Source organism: Lytechinus variegatus, chromosome 11 (assembly GCF_018143015.1).
Source record: "Lytechinus variegatus isolate NC3 chromosome 11, Lvar_3.0, whole genome shotgun sequence".
NCBI classification, from domain to species: domain Eukaryota; kingdom Metazoa; phylum Echinodermata; class Echinoidea; order Temnopleuroida; family Toxopneustidae; genus Lytechinus; species Lytechinus variegatus.
In genome coordinates this window covers 33,500,876-33,523,484 of record NC_054750.1, presented here as the reverse complement: position 1 = coordinate 33,523,484, position 22,609 = coordinate 33,500,876, and the positions used below count along the sequence as shown (strand labels likewise).

The following is a 22,609-nucleotide window of genomic DNA, read 5'->3' as shown; positions in this document are numbered from 1 at the left end:
CTTTCTGAAGAGCGGAACAAGGCCTTAATTGAGATTGAGGAGCTTAAAAATGAGAAGCAAGACCTGGTTGTACAAAATATCTTGTTGACCAATCAGAGTGATCAAATACTGGGATTCAAGGAAGAGATCCTATCACTTAAGACAAAGCTGAGGGTAAGAATTCATTATCACGGCCGTACGCAGAAAACATTTCCTGGTAGGGGGGGGCAAGACACTTTTTTTGGAGGAACTCGAAATCAAGGAGGCGAAGCCACCGAGCTTCTCATGGGGTGATTTCTTTTTCATTTTTGAGAGTGAAATGAAATGATTTTGTGCATACTTTTAGTGATTGTTGAGAAAATTTTCAGTAAAATATGTGGGTTTCAATTTATTTATCTATTTTTTTATTATTAATTTAGTTGCCCCTCCCCCTAGTACATGGCGTACGGCCATGTTCATTATCCTTACAGGTCTAGTCCATCCAAGAAAAATGTTAATTAATCAATAGAAAAACAAAAAAGCATGACGCTGAAATTTCATCCAAATTGGATGTAAAATTATATAAAAAGTTTTGACATTTTGAGGTTTCGCTTATTTTTTTCCACAAAACAGGTACATATACGTAACTTAGTGATATCCAAATGAAAGAGGCAAGGATGTCCCCTCTCACTTTTTCTTTTGTTTGAATTATACAACAAGAAAATTGACAATAAGGACCATCTTAATTGAACTACGATCTTTAAAACTTAACCTTCATCCAATATAATTTATAGTTTTCTAATGAACACGTGACGGAGAATGAAGCAACCATCTTGGTACTGGAAGGGGAGAAGGAAGACCTGATGAAACAAATAGAACAGATGAATTCGGATACTGGTCTTACTCACCAAGGCAACCCAGTTAGCAATGAAGAACTTGTAGATCTCAAGGTGAATAACTTTTCATCTGATTTGAAACTGATAATATCATTTATGCATGCTCATGTAATTCAAGATGTTCATTGATTGTGTTTTCTTATATATGTTTTTATTGATTGTCCTATCTTGATAAGTTTATTCATTCATTCATATGCACTTAATCTTCTGTTTCCAATCATTCATTTATGTAAACTCACTTGTTTGTATTTGTACATATTCATTTTATTTCATTAAGGTTTAATTTTCTTTCATCATTATAAACAGTTCGATTGTCAGTGTTTGTTGATCTATTTAAAGACTTTAAAATCAGTGGCGTATATGACAATTTTGAAGGAACCAGACAAGGGGATTTTATCTTAAGAAAGCGAAGGAAAAATACTGACCTATCTTACACAAGAATCTAATTTTTAAATAAATTTTTGCATTAATATTTCATTTTCATTTTTTCTCCTGAAATTTTGAAGGTCCTGGCGGGACCACCCCCCCCCCCCCCCGTAAACCTACACCAGTGATTATTCACCTTCACACATTTTCTGATAAGCCAATTAAAGTCAGTATTTTGGTCACTGAAAAATGGTTTCAATAATTTTTTTAATGAAGTCTAACCCGAGGTTAAATAGTTAACGTGTGACGTGGCCAAGCATAAGACTATTACCAAGGACATAGTCGATGATTTTGCATTTTTCTTGACTTTCCTCGAAAACAGAGAGTCCTTTGCGAGGTCCGTTACCTCCTTGGGTTGTCCCAGAACACTCCGCCAGAGGAGACGGTTGATCGACTCCAAGACGAATGGCGCAAGCGCGAGGAAATCCGTCGGAAATATGAGGACCAAGACCCAATCAAAGTGGATAAGGGCATGCAAGTAGACATTGATGTTGCAGACCAAGGTGATGCTGCAAACCAACTGCAGGTAAATCAGAAAAATTGTTAAGATTTTATTATTTTCTGTTTCTTATTTACAAAATATAGGTCTAACTGAACTTTTTTCCATAAGTTTTTTTTCAGTATTTATGTTTTATTGGGCCAATTAACAAAGAACAAATAGTCTATATAAACACATAATAACAATCAAACATATTATGTACAAGTAATCATAACATCATTTGAAGAAAAAAATAAAATTAGAAAAAAGCCCCCCCCCCCAAAAAAAAAAACAGTGGAAAGTCTTATGCAATGACATGATCTTTGACAAGATGACAGGATCTTTTACAAAATAAAGCTGGGTTGACCTATAACTGACAAAGTCATCTGTCAAGGAAGCAACGGTCATAGGCCTTAGTTATAACTTGAGGAAAAAATATTGGTATATTGGATTGATTTGGGTATGATTATGGAGTAGTATGAGAATTTGAGAGGGGAGGGGAAAAATAAAACTACGAGGAAAGGATGTCAGAAATGATTTTATCTAAAGACTAAACATATAAATATATGATTATTAGAAATGATTTCATCAGCAATGATTTTTTTCTGATTCCTGTTGCCCTAAATGACTACATTTCAAATATTTTTTTTTCCAAATATGGAAAAAATGCATTGAACAGTTCTAATATTATATTTTCTGGTTTATTTGATAATCACAGGTACTTCTATCTGAAGTCAAATCCATCACCGGGCTCTCCAAGGACCTGTCGCCAAAAGATTCGGCCGAGGAATTCCGCAAGGCGTGGGACCTCAAGGAAAAGTCCTATAAGAACTTGATGGAAAGAGAGAAGAAGAAAGAGACCAAGAGACTTGACGCGGCCACCAAGAAGAACAAGGAACAAATCAGGGTATTGTTAGGCCTCATACTAAGATACACAATAGTTCGTTTGATTATTATTATTATTATCAGTAGTAGTAGTAGTAGTATAGTAGAAGTAGTAGTATAGCAGTAGTAGTAGAATAGTAGCAATATTATAGTAGTAGTGGTAGTAGTAGTAGTAGTAGCAGTGGACTAGTAGTAATAGTATAGTAGCAGTAGTATAGTAGTAGTAGTAGTAGTAGTATAGTAGCAGTAGTATAGTAGTAGTAGTAGTAGTAGTAGTAGTATAGTAGTAGTAGTAGTAGTAGTAGTAGTAGTAGTAGTAGTAGTAGTAGTAGTATAGTAGTAGTAGTAGTAGTAGTAGTAGTGGTAGTATAGTAGTGGTAGTAGAGTTGTAGTAGTAGTGGTAGTAGTGGTGGTAGTATAGTAGTGGTAGTATAGTTGTAGTAGTAGTAGTAGTAATAGTAGTAGTAGTGGTAGTATTTATTTATTCATCTATTATCCATTTTTATTGTATTATTATCAGTTGCAAAATTACTATCATTATCGTCATCATTATCATCATCATCATTACCAATTTTCATTGTCATCATTACAATTATTATTCTATATTATTAGGAAATGGTATACTAGTATTCAACCATGAACTATAATGTTAAATATTTGGCACGCTTTTTAACTTTCAAACTCAAAATCGTTCGACTGTGTCCTAATGATCATATTCCTACAACAGCTTACTTCAGTGACAAAATAATTGAAAGGTGTTGCCAGTGAAGGGGGGGGAGTAAAGGTCATCAAATAATCAAGGAATGCTAATATGGGTGTTGTATATGAATGACAGCTGGGTTTTTCTAATAGTCGACTTGAGATCAACTCCAAATTAAACAGCCATTTTACACTTCTATGGAGAGTAACAAACTTTTATTGTATTTCAATGTATCAGCAATGGTCCTTATTCTGATTCACATGTATAGGGGCCTACTTATATGACCCGTTTCATTTCATAGCATGAAAGCTTTGACAACTTTTCACGGCAAGATTGGAATATGAAGTAGCAATGTCAATGTGCACCTACATAAAGATTTTGTGTTAATTAACTAGGAGTTAATAAAAGGTTATTGCTTGTGACCCATTGATGGTTTTTCCTCACTCAAAAGAAACTCCTTTCTGAAGTGCGCACCATGACCGGTCTTCCAGAGGAAACCGTGGCGGAAGATTCGATCGATAGACTCCAACAGGCCTGGCTTAGGAAGAAGAGGGCTGAGGAAAGGGACAAGAAGGATGACAAACTCCGCTTCTCGTTTAACTTCGAGAAGTTAACCAAGAACGCTTTGGAAATGCACAAGGTAAGACGGTGGGGAAGGTTGTGTCGCATAGGTAATTGGTTATATACCACCTTGGCGTTTACCAGCAAAAATGCTGTCCTGCCGAGTTCCGACGGGAGTTACCACAAACATTCCCGGGATGATGGAGGCAAAGAGGTAGTGAAACGGGGAGTGGGGCTGTCAGAGATGGAAGCAGCGAGAGGCAGAGAGACACAGGAAGATAGATTGAGAGAGAGAAAGAAGAGGGGAAGGACAGAGGGGATATCAGGGCTCAGTCTTACAAAGAGTTACGATTGATCCAAACCACAACTATGGAAAGCCAGCAACGTCATCATCTAAAATACATGTTCAAAAAATTCTAGATATGAATGTATATTCATAAGTTCATTGATTTCTTGGCAATTTAGTGGGTTCTCCTTTGTTTACAAAAATCATTTTGCAAATTTTCTGTAGAAAAAAAATTATGACACTGATGGATTTTCATAGATTTACAATTGATTGGATCAATCGTAACTCTTTGTAAGACACGGGCCAGATCTAAAGAGGGAGAAAAAATAGGGAGGTGATTAAAGGAAATCTCATAAGAGTCGGACAGATGGGACAGCTTCAGAACCCCACATGATGTTTTACTTAGACTTATGGGTAATTGGTTCACTAAATCTATTTCCCAGCTTTGTTAAACACTGATTTATTGATTTTTAACATGATCTTACAGAAAGTTTTGTCCGAGATGCGGTCCATCGCAGATGTATCGGACAACGTATCCCTGGAAAATTCGGCCAAGGCATTCCGCAAGGCTTGGCAGAAGCAGGAGTCCCGCTGCCTCAAGGCGCTAGAATTCGAGGAGAAAAACAATGAACTTCAGGCGAAAATCAAGGTAAATTCATACACCTCACAGAAAAGCCTTGTAAGGTCAAATGGCTTACGATTGTTTTCTACGATCCGCCAAACACATGCAGTGGCAGATCTAGGAAGGGGAATATCCGGCCCATCCCACCCCCTTTTGAGAACCATAACAAATATATTAAATATATTTTTGTTTTTCAAAATTTTCCTGACGTAAATCACCATTAAGACCCTTTTGGGGGTCTTGTTGATTTTTTTTTCTGTACAAGAATGCCCCCCCCCCCTCCCTGGAAGATCCTACATCCGCCCCTACTCACATGACTTCTTTTGAAATTGCGTGAGTGGGTCAAATGTCACACATAAATGAATCACATTGCGATCTGTAATGTAAGACACTAATGCGTAACGCAGTCATCATGCTTATACACTTATCCACATAATGCTCTTAAGTGTGTCATGCATGGTACATGTATAATGTATTTCATAATGTATCTGTGATTTGTCTCACATCAGTCTTATGAGAAGTCACTTTGGTGACTTCCACCTAAGATCCAAATGACATGAAAATATTATTTTATATCATATTTTGTATCATATTACTTCATATCTACCTCAGATAAGATCCTGTTTAAAAAAAATTCAAGCTATCGTTGTAAGCTACTGTAATTCAGCCATGTGATTGGCCAAAAGCAAGTTGTCATAGACTCCTTTGCCAGTTTCTTATTCAATGAATTGCTCTTTATACTAAATTTCTAAATACAAAAATTAATATTCAGATATTCATTTGAAACTAGCTATAAATATTTATTACTTTGATGTTTGCAATGACAATTACATAGTGTCTGAATCGTCATAAAGTGCCAGTTTTACACAATTTTGATCCCCTTTTCTGAATAATGAACAAGACTTATAACCATCTCTTATGTAAGGTTGTTAATTACATTAATTATTCTTTCTTACTTCTGTATTCCCCTATCTATTGTCTTTGAAAAAAAAGTTTTTGACAGAATCCATTGAAACCCTAACACACGTCGACCAGGGTCAACTGTCATCTGAAGAACTTATCGAGGAGCTTCAGAATAGGGATGTCAAACAGTCACTCAAGATCGGTAGTCTCGTTGCCGAAGTCGAAGCACTTGAAGATTACAAAAAGGTTATTGTTTTTTATGTTTACTTATTTATCAGGGTTAAAAGATAAAAAGATGAGTGAATCACTGAGACCTCTTCTATCTTCTACTTTCAATTTGGTCTCATCCAACATTGTATACTGCTAGTTTATATATTAAGTATTTAGTGTAAACACACTTCGTCTACAATGTCTAGGGTCGTGTGGTCCAGTGGTTAGAGTAATGGACTCATAATCGCAAGGTTGTGTGTTTGAATCCCTACTCTACTTTGATAAAAAAAGACCCAAGAGTAATATCTGTAGTCTATAAGGTCAGCCTATAACCTATACGTAACCTAGCTATACGTAAAATGTTTCCTAGGTAATTGGTTATATACCAGCTTGGCGTTTACCAGCTGCTTTTAACCAAATTTTCATTTGAGAAAAGTGCAAATGATCAGTAAACAAAGTGGTAATTAGATTGTATGCCATATGTGCACTAAACTAAATTTGGATCAGACGGGATGGGTACCCCAAAAATTTGTTTCCCAAACTTAACACTTTCTGATGAGTTGTGTAGTCACTTTATTATAATAGTTGTGCACCATTTCTCTTCCTACCTAATTTTCAGATGAGTGCATCCATGTATTGCAGAAATTTAGAAACTTCATCTCTAGATAATTTTTTTTTCAAAAGAAGTGTGCCACCGGAAATTCATTTTGTAATCTCAACCCCTTGCTCTTTGTCGTGCTTCATAACACTGTCAAACGATTAACTTTTGACGAAAATTCATTGAGAAAATCATTATTTTTTATTCAAGATAATGCAATTTTAGTGAATCCCCTCCATGTATTTCCATAGATATTTAAAGTTCTTTTGTATAATATGTACAGTACATTGTCTCTTTAAAACAAAACATAATCCACGTTTGTATGCTCTCTTTTTATCTTACTTTTCATTTACACTGTCAAATGCAATTATTTATTTTGTATCATAATGTTTTCTGTTAGAAATCAATATCCCTGAAATTGATCTTGAATCAATCAGTTTTCTCTCTGATGCGATTATGAAATATTGTGTGTTCTTTTTAATTCCTTGGACCATTTTCTGAATCTAATGTTGTGTTTATGTCTGAAGACCTAAACGATGATAAGATTATGTTATCTTCTTGAATCAATCTATATCTTTTCAAAAAAATAATTTACAATATTTTGTACTTTGTTTGCAGACCCCCAAGAAGGACAAGATTGAAAAATTCCGGAAAACCTGCATGGTGAGGTTCTTTAGTGCATAGATTGGCACTAGTCCATATTATCATTACATTTAATTTTGTCATCATTGATGTTACGGGGGCGTCGTGGTCTAGTGGTTACGACTCTCGTCTTACAATCAGAGGGACGTGGGTTCGAATCCCAGCCATGGCACAGTATATTTATTCCTTGAACGCTTTGGCGCCTATATACGGCGGTCCAGCTACAGCCGGGGTATTATGATTCCAAGCATCAAGCGCAGTAGAGTATATGCATTTATAGTAGCTGCGCCAAAGATGATATGATTTTCATTGTGACAATATTATTCCTGTTATTACTATGAATTAACAGCATCATATCATCTTGTCTAATAATGTGATCAGTTTTGTTATTATCATTATTACTATGATTGTTTTTAATTATTTTTTTTGTTAAATTATTTTTTCCTTCATCAGTATTATATTATTATCATTGTTGACTTTCATGATCATATTACATTCATGATTATCACGATTGTCATCAATATTATAATGATTAGATTCAGATTTTACAAAGCCTATACTTACTTTTAGGAAGTCTGCACATTCATCCAAAATATCTCTTTTTAATTCATCAAACTTTTTCTTTGTCTCTAGGCTATAGCCAAGGAGGTACATATCAAACACAAGGACAAAACCAAAGTCCCCGAATACCTTACTCTCTTCCGCAAAGAACTGACCAGGCAAGCAGAACTTGTAACCTCATTGGAGAAGAAAGTCGCCAAGAAGACTGACCAGATTGAAGTAGGTTTTCTTTTCTTTACTTTATGCTAGTCATACCATGGACCTATCATAGGTCAATGGTCATACTAACAGAATTCGACTTCAGACCAAGCAAAGCTTTTTTTTTGTTATTTTAAGTGACATGTCATTGGTTGATGGTTTAAGGTCAATTTTGTTATTGTAGCTGTAATATAGTCATTTTTTCTACCGTGCTGTGAAATACCATTGAAAAAAAAAAATCAATAACAGTTGGAAGAAACATTAATTCTGTACAATAGCGTGTATAGGAAAATACTTGCCCTTTATCACTTTACCGTTGTGGTATTGTGGTTAGGTACATGTAGTTGTGATCCTTCTATTGAGACATCACCTATCATCTTTTATCAATCTGTCAATAATTAATCCTATCTCTCATTTTAAAAGATGATTTAAAAAAAAGCAGTATACACTGATTTGCAAGAAAGTTTGTTAAACCAAGATTAATTATCACTGTCAATTAACTTCATACAGATCTGGTGCAGTACAGTGACATAACTGTTTTTTTTTAATCCTGAATTTAAGCTGAAAACCGATCACACTGTAGATCACCAACACAGATACGCGCACATGGGACAGTGTATCAGTATTGCTTTGAAAAACATTCAACATTTGACTGGAATCCCATGCTTATCTTGCTAAATTCTCAGCAATTGCACAAACTCTTCTAGGATCCTTTGGTACATGTTTCTTATTAAAGGCCAAACAGACACCTTGGTGGTCATTTTATTGGATTTTTTACGTGTATGAAATAATTTTGAAATAATTTCTACAACTGGCATTTAATGATAGGCCTAATAATGATGACAATAGCTGGATTTATGCATAAAAGGCGCTGCTATTATTACCCCGGCTTTACACTCTAAATTCAATATTAGATCGAGATTTAAACCTTGTTGATTTGAATATAAATCTAAAAGATCTGAATTTAATTCTTTTGAGATTTAAAAAATAATCCTTAAGATTTGAAATAAATTCAAAATACGGCTAGTCACTATTCTCAGCCGATCTGGATTTACTTTAATTCCCTGGAATTTAGAGTGTAGCTATGTTGCCATAGGCGCTTAAGCATTCAAGGACTTTCTTCCTACCGGGGTAAATTTCTTGATGAAGGAAAACACGACATGGCTTGGATTCGATCCTACGTTCCTCAGATTGAAAGACAAGAGTCATAACCACTAGACCACGACGCTCCCACAATTTATTATCTTTAATCTTCTGTCTGTTTTCAAAGGAACTGTTGGCCTCTCTGGAGGAGATGGGTGATGAACTGGACAAACCCTCCTCGGGTTCCAAAAATAAGAAGAAAAAGAAGAAGTTCTTCAGAAAGGTCATCAACAAGATTGCCCGCAAACAGGTGATGAGATGGGATGCCTGGGTCCCGCCTCACAAAGAGTTACGATTGATCCAATCAATTGTATCTCTATGGAAATCCATCATCATTTTTTTAATAAAGGAATTGTGCACAATGTCCTTTGTAACCAAAGAGAAGCACATTGAATGTTCAAGATAACGATGAATGCATGAATATACATCATATCTAGAAAATATTTTGAACAAACGTGCATAATAGATGTTGACATTGCTGGCCATCCATTGTTGTAATTAATTTGATCAATCGCAACTCTTTGTAAGACGGGACCCCAGGTTTTACACTCTGAAGTCCTTTAAATTCAACATTTAAAGGTCAAGTCCATCCTAGGAAAATGCTGACTTGAATAAATAAAGGAAAATCATAATCGGATGTAAAATAAGGAAGTCCTGACATTTTAAAGTTTTGCTTATTTTTCACAATCAGAGATATGCAAAAGTAGGTGACTCAGTCGATGATGTCCATCACTTACTATTTCTTTTGTTTTTTATTGGTTGAGTTATACAATATAGATTTGACAATAAGGACCAACTTGACTGAAACATATAGTATTAAACAATTCTAATTCCACATGTTCAGGGAGGAATTAATTGTTGTATTACTTGACAATGAGGAGAAAATTAGAATATTTCATATTTCACATAATAAAATACAAAAAATAGTGCATGGATGACGTCACAGTCTCCTCATTTGCATACCAGCCGGGATGGGCATAACTGTTTTGTAAAATTAAGCGAAATTTTAAAATGTCATAACTCTCTTATTTTACATCCAATTTTGAAATTTTTAGTGTGGTGCTTGTTGGATTTTTCTCTTTTCATTAAAATCATTTTTTTTTGTTGGGATGAACTTGTCCTTTTTAAGTAAATTGTACAGTGGCTACACTTCGGGTGCTAAAAAAGCATGGTTATTTGCTCCATTGGATATCCAAGGTGCTATTTTAGCACCCCAAGTGCTGAACTCAACGCGCAGAAGTGCAGTCACTATCCTCGCTCTTACAAAGTGCTAAATTTGGCACCTTGTTTTTTTTTAAAGAGTTTTATGGCAGGGGATATAAGGATAATATTCTCTAAATGTCAATTTTGCCTCTAGTATGATTATGTGTTGTTAATTTGTGAACTGGTTTATTGCGTCAAATTTAATGGTAATTTTCATGTTTGATATATCTAAGAAAGAACTACCGCACTGGCCGAGCAGGGAATATTATTACTTCAGTTTAGAATGAAAAAAAAAGAATAATCTTACCATCACACTGCCTCTCACTATTTGGTCATCACCATAATCAATCTTTGCCCAGTTAATGTAACATAATTTGGCCATCCAAGTTAGTGGGGTTGGCCAAGTAAACATACAGAGGATAAGCCTTACTTTCACCAATAACTTTTCATGTGCTTAAAAACAAAAGCATATGCCTAATAGAATGCACCGCCTCCCCGAAAAAGAAAGAAAAAATCATTACTATTGCGTTTTGATGCATTTTGTGATGTATTTTTTTCTTCTAGACATCAGACGAAAAGGTTCAAATGATCGCAGACCAGGCTAATACAATCAAGTAAGTATTTTGGGGTTTTTTTTAACCTTGAATTTTGAATGAAAAAATAAACTCAATTACAATGAATACCCAGGCACGTAAATAATCCTTTATAATCTCACTTGAAAAAAGGTAAATGGTGGAAGTCTGTTGACGAACAAAGATGCCAATTAATGGCCCGAAGTGTGATAACAGGTTTTTGTCTCACCTGCATAGCAGAGTGAGACTATAGGCGCCGCTTTTCCGACGGCGACGGCGGCGGCGGCGTCAACATCAAATCTTAACCTGAGGTTAAGTTTTTGAAATGACATCATAACTTAGAAAGTATATGGACCTAGTTCATGAAACTTGAGCATAAGGTTAATCAAGTATTACTGTTTCATGTCACATGACCAAGATCAAAGGTCATTTAGGGTCAATGAACTTAGACCATGTTGGAGGAATCAACATCAAAATCTTAACCTGAGGTTAAGTTTTTGAAATGACGTCATAACTTAAAAAGTATATAGACCTAGTTCATGAAACTTGGACTTAAGGTTAATCAAGTATCACTAAACATCCTGCATGAGTTTTATGTCACATGACCAAGGTCAAAGGTCATTTAGGGTCAATGAACTTTGGCCGAATTGGGGGTATCTGTTGAATTCCCATCATAACTTTGAAAGTTTATGGATCTGATTCATGAAACTTGGACATAATAGTAATCAAGCATCACTGAACATTTTGTGCAAGTTTCAGGTCTCATGATTAAGGTCAAAGGTCATTTAGGGTCAATGAACTTTGGCCAAATTGGGGGTATCTGTTGAATTACCATCATAACTTTGAAAGTTTATGGATCTGATTCATGAAACTTGGACATTAGAGTAATCAAGTATCACTGAACATCCTGTGCGCATTTCAGGTCACATGACCAAGGTCAAAGGTCAATGAACATTGGCCGAATTGGGTGTATCTGTTGAATTCCCATCATAACTTTGAAAGTTTATGGATCTGATTCATGAAACTTGGACATAATAGTAATCAAGCATCACTGAACATTTTGTGCAAGTTTCAGGTCTCATGATTAAGGTCAAAAGTCATTTAGGGTCAATGAACTTTGGCCAAATTGGGGGTATCTGTTGAATTACCATCATAACTTTGAAAGTTTATGGATCTGATTCATGAAACTTGGACATTAGAGTAATCAAGTATCACTGAACATCCTGTGCGCATTTCAGGTCACATGACCAAGGTCAAAGGTCAATGAACATTGGCCGAATTGGGTGTATCTGTTGAATTACCACCATAACTTTGAAAGTTTATGGATCTGATTCATGAAACTTGGACATAAGAGTAATCAAGTATCACTGAACATCCTGTGCGAGTTTCAGGTCACATGATCAAGGTCAAAGGTCATGTAGGGTCAATGAACTTTGGCCATGTTGGGGTTTTTTGTTGAATAACCATCATATCTCTGTAAGTTTATTGGTCTAGTTCATAAAAAGTGGACATAATAGTAACCGTGTATCACTGAACATCTTGTGCGAGTTAGAGTAGTTTTCAAAGTCAGCACTGCTGCTATATTGAACTGCGTGATGCAGGTGAGACGGCCAGAGGCAGTCCACTTGTTATTTTATTTATTTATTTATTTACTTATTTATTTATTCATTTATTTATTATTCATTCATTTATTTATTTATTTAGCTGTTTATTTGTTTCTTTATTCATTTTTTTTAAACTCTTTTATGTATTTACTTATTTATCTATTCATTTATTTACCACTCTTGGAACATCCTATCAGCAAATGCGGTTATCATAGGGGTCCATACACCCAAAATAAAAAGTACAATATACAAACAAACATGGCAATAACAAAATCACAAAAATTATAAATTATACAAATCTTAAGAACTTGGTAAAACAAAACCAAATACAATATGATAATAGAATGAAATATAATGATAAACGACAGAAAATATAACGAATTGAGAAGTCAGAAAAATCCTGAATATAAGAAAAATCAACTAAATAGAGGGCATAAAGAGGAATACTAAGAAATTGTTTGCGTAATAGTAAATAGTAGCAAGAAGTTTGTCCATCTTTTACTGCACACAACGGAGGTGACACTTGTGAAGATATATCTGGGCCCTAGCTGTCTTGCGATTGATGTGATCATGTCATAACTTTTCTTCAGCAACTTTGCATAATGTTGTTATTAATTGTTATTAATAGTAGTAGTTGCAGAAGTAGAAGAAGTAGTAGTAATAGTAGTAGTACTAGTAGTAGTAGCAGTAGTAGTAGTAGTAGTAGTAGCAGTAGAAGTAGTAGTATTAGTAGTAGTAGCAGTAGTAGTAGTAGTAGTAGTAGTAGTAGTAGTAGTAGTAGTAGTAGTAGTAGTAGTAGTAGTAGTAGTAGTAGTAGTAATAGTACAAAGTAGTAGTAGTCGTAGTAGTAGTTATAGTAGTAGCAGAAGTAGTAGTAGTAGTAGTAGTAGTAGTAGTAGTAATAGTATGATTATTATCAGCATTGTTCTTATTACTATCATTATTCTTGTTATCATTAAAATCATTGTCTTTATCATTTTTTATTGACATGCAAAAAAGTGAGGTTATTTTGGAAAATAGTTTCGTGTCTTATTCGGAATATTTTTGGCCTTGATATTGACATTAATGAAAAAATTATTATTATAGGATATGATATAGGCAACCGAAAAACAAAACTCGTCAATTTCATCCGTAATTATGCCCAATATACTGTATATAAGAATTATGTCAAAGAATGTAATGATAAAAAGAAACATGTGTTACATGGAAACTATTTATTGAAAGATCTGAAAGCAGAAATAAAATTTCACCTAAGTTTAAAGTATAATCAGAAAAGATTTAATGAAACTGAGTTGCGGAAGATACGTTTTTACTTTGAGTGAATACACTACCAGTCGCGGTTTTTATGGTCCGCTGTTGGTTGGCCTGTTGGAGCCGGAGAACAATGGATTCAGTCCACTGAATCTATTGTTCTCTGGTTCACGACGGGTGACAGCGGGCCGAGGAATTGTGACTGGTAGTGTAAGTAACATATTTTATTGTATTTTTTGTATTTCTTGTAAAATATTGTCGTGTGATATGTGAATTTTGTTAATGTAAATACCTGTATCTTTTGATATTTTATGAATAATAAAGTACCTCAATTGAGGATAAATAGAAAAAAAAAAAAATCATTGTATTGCCTGCATAGCAGAGCGAGACTATCGGTGCCACTTTTCTGCACATAGCGGTAATCACTGGTCATCTTGCACAAGTCATTTAGGGTCAATGAACATAATATTTTATCATCATATAAATGGTATTTATTGTGAATAATAAAAATAAAAGTTTTTTTCAAAGTCGGCACTAGTGCTGTATTGATTAGGTTAATGCAGACCAGACTGCCGGATCCAGAGCCAGTCCACTTGTAGATATCCTTCTCATTGATATCATCATTGATGTTTTATTATTATTATAATTATTTATTTTAATGTAAATGGCAGATCCTTGAAGAAAAGCCAAAAGAACTTCTGGGATTATCGGGAAGAAAATAGCGACCTCCAAGACAAGATTTCAAGTCTAAAGAAGCAAATCGAATGCCAGGACAACACCATCGTTGAGCTTAATTACAGTATCAAGCAGGAGAGGGATATCGTCGAACACCTCCATGATTGCATTCGTTTGTGAGTACCTTCAGTTTGTATTCATCTTGTATAATAGCAGTTGCTTTAGTACTGCATACTACTAAACTCTATGGCCCATATTCTGAAATTTTAACTTAGACCATGGTCTAACTGTGTGCTAAAAGTGTGGGAAGCCAAAAGAGTCAAAATTTTATTAAGTTGTATGTTTCTTATGTTCAATGTGCTCTTTCCTGATTCATCGATGGTGAAGACAATCATCTATTTATACTTCCTAAACATTTATAATTGATTTGAGAGCCAAATGAGCTTAAATATGATATCTTTACTGTTAGTGATTTATGTAACAATTGGCTTTCCGCACTTAAACCACTTTATACCTGAGTTTAAGTTAAACCCGACTTCAGAATACGGGCCTATAAGATTATAGGGGGTCAAAAATTCAAAAGCTCTGTTTATATTGCATATTTCTTATGTTAACTATTTTGTTTCCTTTTGCTTTCATAATGAAGAAAAGTACTTCAGTTACCATTCCCAGACAATAATGAACAATATGAGTGTTAATGGTGAATTAATAAATTGGATGTGTACTGTTAAGGATTTGTGCCCAAATTGGCTATCCATATTTAAACCACAACTTCAAACTTCAGAGCATTTTTCTTACTGAATCAATTTTACTGGTCTAACATTTCTGTTCCAACCTTGTTTCAACTCAGTTTTGAGGAACGAAAACAGTTGAGCCCAGTTGACGTACCCCGGCATCACGATCGGACGATGTCGGATATCCTCGTCGTCGCGCAGTTCAGAGGCCGCTTTCAGAACTTTGAGACCCTCGACCGCGAGAAAGACCTGAAACCATTCGATGAGAACAGAATTGACCAGGACCGCTATCCCTTGAAGTACCTCGCGGGCGGAACCTACGGGGAGATCACCATCGCGAGGTTGGCCTCCAATGATAAGTGTGTCGTGGTGAAACGACCAATAGTGCCTAGCTTCCTCTCGGCCGCATTCAGAGACGACGAAATGAAGGTAAGAACTGGAAGACATTGAGAACAGGTACTAAGCAAAAAGCTAGGGGTGGGCGAGTAGAAAAGAACATAACGAATGGAAAATAGAGTGAAATAAATAAGAAAGAAGAACAAAAGAGTATAGTTCGCTTGGTCATAGAAGACTAGTCTGCAATGGTCCATTCTTCAATATACTTTTAAAAATACACTGTAGATAAATTCCTGTGAGGTCATTTGTCACCTCCTTTAAAAGATAATAGCGCTTCCACTGTTCGTAGCGTCCTGCTTCATCTGACTGTACTAGCTACAGTGCCTCTCAGCCCATCAGAATCAAGGAAAGTTGTCAGATGTGAACAAAAGTCGCACCAAAATGCTAATGAAACGCTCCCAAGATCACCTTCAAAACAATGAACAATGTAAATGATTTATTGTAAACTGTCTGCATATGTTACCGCCGTTCTTTAATCATGATTTATCAAGAAAGAACTTGATTTTTTTTATCTCTATGTCTACGGTTGTGCCACTCAGCACGTTGTAGAATACAACAATGAAAGTTTATCATTCTTACATTAAATTACTAAAAATCTGGTTTGATTAGAGCAATTTTCTGTAAATCTGTTATTTCAACAGGCGAACCTCCTCTGTACTCTCAAAGAAGCAATGATCTGCGAGTACTTTGAAAGGAGTGAGTTCTTTCCTACTCTTCACGGCATTATGACCATAGACAACCAGACCTGCCTTGTCCTTGATTTCATCGGGGACCACGACAAGGGGGTAGACCGTACACTCTTCAATTTCATCAAACAGAAAGACAGGGAGCTGCCTTTGATTAGGAAGAAAGACGTGACAACTATCGCCCGTGACATCGTGGAAGCCGTAGAGGCCTTACATGAGCGGAGACTCCTCCATAATGACATCAAGGCTAACAATGTCATGATGGAGCAGCGTAACTCGAAATGGCGTGCCATTCTGATTGATTTCGGCCAGGCCAGCACCATATACTTTCCATTAAGGAAAGATTATTCCGAGACAACCAGACAACTTTATGACGACGGGCAAATCCATCAACATCTTGCCCCCGAAATTGTGATGAGAGGGCGCCCTTCGTCGTACGTCAGTGACATCTTTTCCATGGGCCGGTTGTTTCGTATGATGGGGCGAGACTGCGGTATTCCTCCCCTCGAGGCGTTGGGTGATCATTGCTGCCGGGACAATCAGGCTTATCGACCCCAGACTGCCACTGAGATCTTGCCAATGATTGATGCTATCACTTTTCAATACCTCGCAACAATGCGTCCAAAACACAAGTTTCCATACGAGGGGAATGAACAAGTTCCTTCCCTTCCAACACCTTAGCCTCACCAGAAAGTACTCCTGCAAACAATTTTCGTAAGTTTCAACATTTATATCTCTTTAAATTATCGTTTATTTTTTTTCAATTTTCTTTACTGATTAGTGCGTCCCATAATAAAAAGAAATCCATATTCAGAGACGGATTTCATAATTATTGAATATTTTTTTTAATATGAATTTGACATGTATGGTAAGAACGGAACCTTTTCTTTATATATAAATCTTGTCCAGTTTTCTGCACAACCCCGTTTAAAAAAAAATCAAACTCGTCCTGCTCTGTTATACATGAAATTTTTGTCTCATATCAGGTATCATAATATAAATTAATAACTGAATTCTCTGATGGTCTGAATTAATTTCGTAATTCATTTGCCTCTGAAGATAAAAACAGATGGAAATCCCAGTTCCTTTTTTTATGAGACACGCTGTACTTCCAAAGTTTTGTTTAATACCGTTTCAAAATGAGTGCATCATTGCTTATTTCTTTTATCAGCATTGCACCTATCCTAACAGTCAATTAACCAACCAACCATCCAACCAATCAATCAATTAATCATTCAAGCAATCAATCAGTTGGCTTATTTTTGTTTACATTTTTGTTTGTTCATCCTATAGCTATCACATGACCCTCAATGAAATTTTTTGTAACTTTGTATGACCAAGTGACAAAAATGTAATATGATATCTTACACACTTTCAAGTTTTAGATAATTGCAGTAATTATATTTTTCATGTCCTAATTATTCCGTGATGTAAGTTGTTTTGAGATTTTTATTCACTCCCCCTGTTGAATCATAACAGAGATGTTATAGATTGATTTGTCTTTGAATTAATGACAGGCATCAAGAAACACAGCGCCCTCATTTGACTGAATCAGGAAATCATCAGAGAGCTTTCGACTGCAGCTGACTCTCTCAATATTTTACGTTACTAGAATTAGATTAATTTTTAATAGCCTCTTACCTAGGAGGGAAGGTATTTTAGTCTCATGATTATGCATGGAATCAATAATTGCAACAAGTAGGTTTAATGTAGTTTGCAGGAGTTTTTTGGATCATGTATATAATTAGTATAATTATAATAAGAGGCAAAGTTACAGTGTGCATGACAAAAGTAATTATCTGTCATGAAATAGATATATTAACATATGGAATCTAATGATGGTAAATTCATTTTACAGATTTGAAAGATCGAATGATGATATTCGTGAGAAAAATTTGAAAGCCTTATCAAGGAGCGCCTACAATAAGTCAGAAAATGTTCATCTAACCTTTCAGATTCAGGAGTTGATGGTCGCTTCTGTTCGTACATCTTAAAGAAGAAGCCGTTAGTCATGCCGCCATCCAATTTGATGACTCCGTTCAAAATAGAGTTCCGACTATCACTAATGTATTCTGAAAACTCAACAATCTAAATAAGGTCGTAATCAATGCAACATCAGTTGGTTACTAAGCTATAAACCCCAACATAATTCTCTAAAACATCAGCTATCTTCAAAGTAAAACAAATTCTCTAATCTGGAGCTAGAAGAGATCCACCCTTGAAAAGCAATAGCCAGGAACCGACCAAATGTATGCGCTCCGCTTTGTACCGCGCCTCCTGTTTTGTCAAGACCAATTGATCTTAGCGTCTTAGCCGACGGTAGCGCCTGCTAGCGACTGTAAGTGCAACAACTCAACCTCACATTTCACAATAACCAAAAGTGGGTGCGTTTGTCATACCGTGGAAATGTGTGTGAGCACGTTTTTATAAAATGCCAGTGAACTTGCATCTACGAACGGGCTCCGTATGACAACGTCCCCCCAAACTCAGAAACTCTGCTCAGTATATTGGATACTGCACTTCCTTGTAAGAATAATCTCTGATGCAATTTACAAATTCACTTGGATGTCACATGGTAGATAGTTCAATCAGCATAGAGATATTCTGTAATGCCACAGTCACCCCCAGTGAGACCGACTCCAGACCGATCGATGGCCTGTCATTGGTAATAACGTAATGACTTTAGTTGGTCTCTGATCATTTTAGCTGGGGGACTGTATCATGAGGCTTGGTGGACATGGCAACCAATCTTCTGCGGGACTGAGAAATAAAAGCCCATCTGAGAGAGACTCGTTAATAATTAACACCTTTTTGTATATATGTATTAGATGGTCTGCAAATGTATGCCAAGTTGTAAAAGAAGTAATATTGTCTGTAGATATTAGAGATATAAGGTTGTTTATTTATTCATTTATTATTGTTTATATATTTTAAAAAGATGTGTGTATGCTAAGTTGTAAAAGAAGTGATATTGTCTCTTAATATTAGAGATAAAATTATTTATTCATTCATTTTTTATTTATTTATTTATTTTTGCTTCTGTAAGTTTCATAAATATAAAAAGATTTATGTATGCTAAGTTGTAAAAGAAGCAATATTGTCTATAAATATTAGAGATAAGATTATTTATATATTTATCATTTATTCTATTTTATTTGATTTTTTTGCTTCTGTAAGTCTCATAGGAAAATGTGTATATATGCTAAGTTGTAAAAGAAGTGATAGAAGTGATTGTCTGTAGATATTAGAGATAAGATAATTTATTTATCTATTTATTTATAATTTTTTTTTTGCTTCTGTAAGTTTCAAGAATAAAAAATATGTACAGTAATGTCTGTAAATACTAAGGAGTGAAACAAAGAGTAACCAAACACCAAGCATTAAGCAAGTTAACACCAAATATCAATTGAAAAACAATATTTTTTGTCTTCTTCTTCTTCTTATTGCTTTGTATTCTTCTTCCCCTACTCCTCCTCCTTCCTTCCCTCTTCCACTTCTACTATACAACTTCTTCTTTTTCTTTATCCTCCCCTTCTTTCCCTCTTCTTTGAAACTTCTGTAACTCAAGGCAATGCGAACTGGCATTTAAGAGGGCGCTTTTGCATTGTGATACATCTATGCAAGCTTCATTATGAAGATTGTCAAGTTTAATGAGCCATTCAGCAGTGCAATAGCGCTTCCTTAAAGGATGGACCGCATTGCCTTTATAAGCAAGCCATAAAAAGATTACATTTGAAAACACTTTTTGTATTCAATGAATCTAATTGTAATTAGATGATCTGTTGATTTGTTGATGATCTGCATTGAAACGGATATCATATCTTTGATAGACCAACTGTTTATCAAAGATTTCAGCTGATGTTTGCTTCATTGGAGTTCATTATGGCCAGAACATTTATTTACAAATAGGTTGATTGATATTTATATTATCATGTAAAAAATGTTAACATATTTTGTTCAATGAATCCATTTGTAATTAGAGGATCTGTTGATTTGTTGATGATCTTCATTGAAACGGATATCATATCTTTGATAGACCAACTGTTTATCAAAGATTTCAGCTGATGTTTGCTTCATTGGAGTTCATTATGGCCAGAACATTTATTTACAAATAGGTTGATTGATATTTATATTATGATGTAAAAAAAATAGTAAAATACTTTATTCATTGAATCCATTTGTGATTAGAGGATCTGTTGATTTGTTGATGATCTTCATTGAAACGGATATCATATCTTTGATAGACCATCTGTTTATCAAAGATTGCAGCTGATGTTTGCTTCATTGGAGTTCATTATGGCCAGAACCTTTATTTACAAATAGGTTGATTGATATTTATATTATGATGTAAAAAAAAATAGTAAAATACTTTATTCATTGAATCCATTTGTGATTAGAGGATCTGTTGATTTGTTGATGATCTGCAATGAAACAGGTATCATATCTTTGATAGGCCGACTGTTTATCAAGGATTTCCGCTGATATTTGCTTCACTGCAGTTCATTAGGGCCAGAATCTTTATTTACAAATAGGTTGATTAATATTTGTATTATCTTGTAAAACAAAATAGTAAAATTTATTGCATTCAATGTATCAATTTTTAATTAGAGGATCTGTTGATTTTTTATGATTTGCAATGGAACAGATATCATATCTTTGATAGGCCGACTGTTTATCAGAGATTTCAGCTGATGTTTGCTTCATTGGAATTCATTATGGCCAGAACCTTTATTTACAAATTGGTAAATTGATATTTATATTATCATGTAAAAATATAGTAAATATTTTATTCAATGAATCCATTTGTAATAAAAGGATCTGTTGATTTGTTGATGATCTTCTTTGAAACTGATATCATAACTTTGATAGACCAACTGTTTATCAAAGATTTCAGCTGATATTTGCTTCACTGCAGTTCATTAGGGCCAGAATCTTTATTTACAAATAGGTTGATTAAATACTTGTAATATTAAGCAACAAATGGTATACATGTATCATATTCAGTCAATACATTTGAATTATGGAGTATTGTTTTTATCGAGGATCTACTATGGAACATCTAGTGGATTTTGATAAACAGTTTTCATCTGTTTGTTAAATAACACTATTTGTTTCACAGCATTTCTTATTGTGCAGATCTTCCATTTTGCAAATGGGTTGACTGTTTTCTGTAAGTCTTAAGGCCAGACCGAAATAAGTAAGTTAAAACCTTTTTGCACACAACTGGTACGATTGAAATTTTATTTTGTGATCATTTATAAGTCTTGCCAGTGCTTCATTATGGGTTGGTCTTTTATTTGGACCCTACAAGAATTTTACGACCCTGGGCCTTATTATTGATCATAAAACACTTCAGAAAGTCGTACGAGTTCCATATAATTTTACCCAATTGCGAGTCTCTCTCAGAAATTGCTTACACCTCTCTCCATCTGAATATTACTAGCACTACCAACAGCTTCCTACTAGAAATCTACCTACATATGCCATTTTCAAATTTTTCGACCAATAGGTCCATGAATCTGAATAGATTCAACTCACAGATTTTATTAAAACCTGTCAACCGCTTATCATTCCCATTCTATTAGAAAGTGAAACGGTATAAATCTAAACAGGAATTATCCTCTTTTCATACTTTAAAGCTTATACCATCTTGACGATTGGTTGCTTTTATTCTAAGTCCTGCAAGGACTTTTAAGGACTGGTCTTATATCAGGACCTTGTCTTAACATCTTATGATTTTACAACTGTTGGTAGATATTTTTGCACCGATCGTCAGGACATCATTTATCAGTTCTCCTCAGTTCTCAGTCTGTCAATGCCACCGATTGTGTCTGAAGAGAGTTGCGTTGGGTTTGCTGTACCAAACCACCATGGTTAGCGACCCAGTCACAACCACTGACCACCTTACGACCATCATCCGCCTCCTGTGACTCTTTGTCGGGTCAAAAGATCTCTGTAACAACCTAGTACTGATTGTTCTATCTAGCATGTGGCATACACACTGCCGATCTTCCCCTGGAACTGGCCATAGCTTCCTGGAACCACCACCATTGCAGACCAACTCCCACAAGACACTTGACCGCAGTCCCTTATCACCGGGATGTATAGTAACTCTTGACAACTATCCTATCAGGACACTATCAACTGGACAGCTAACATTGACAACTATACCCTGAGGCAAAGCCACAGTGGGTTCATTATTCTTGTTGGTAGCTATTCTGTTCGTCAAGAGCCTGTAAAGGTATATGTCTTGGTGTTGATTGTGGAAGATAGTGGTCAGATTCGGATCGTAAAATATCCGTAGTCTTTAACCAAAGTAGCAAAACAATTTATTGCACTTACATTAGTTGCTGGCTTTCCCTCCCTGAGATCCTGATTCGGGAACAGTAGCCCGAACACCATCAGTCGAGCTACAGTTCAG

The 22,609-nt window shown here is 35.2% G+C and overlaps 1 protein-coding gene across 1 annotated transcript; it reads left to right on the top strand.

Moving 5' to 3' along the window:
* The first annotated feature begins 803 nt into the window (after positions 1-803).
* Positions 804-16,896, top strand: LOC121424472 (protein CROWDED NUCLEI 3-like). Its single transcript, XM_041620166.1, has 13 exons — positions 804-908; positions 1,603-1,806; positions 2,477-2,665; positions 3,795-3,875; positions 4,759-4,839; positions 5,806-5,961; positions 7,142-7,186; positions 7,799-7,945; positions 9,195-9,317; positions 10,835-10,884; positions 14,369-14,548; positions 15,223-15,535; positions 16,144-16,896. Exons 1-13 carry the CDS (start codon positions 822-824, stop codon positions 16,867-16,869), a joined length of 2,382 nt encoding a protein of 793 aa, XP_041476100.1. The 5' UTR covers positions 804-821; the 3' UTR covers positions 16,870-16,896.
* The last annotated feature ends 5,713 nt before the right edge of the window (positions 16,897-22,609 follow it).

What these genes read in the sequence shown, in the direction of transcription:
- LOC121424472 (XM_041620166.1), top strand. Translation starts at nt 822, where the DNA reads ATGAAACAAATAGAACAGATGAATTCGGATACTGGTCTTACTCACCAA. An exon ending in ATGCTGCAAACCAACTGCAG is followed by an intron (nt 1,807 to 2,476) that starts GTAAATCAGAAA and finishes TGATAATCACAG; the next exon opens with GTACTTCTATCTGAAGTCAA. An exon ending in CACTTGAAGATTACAAAAAG is followed by an intron (nt 5,962 to 7,141) that starts GTTATTGTTTTT and finishes CTTTGTTTGCAG; the next exon opens with ACCCCCAAGAAGGACAAGAT.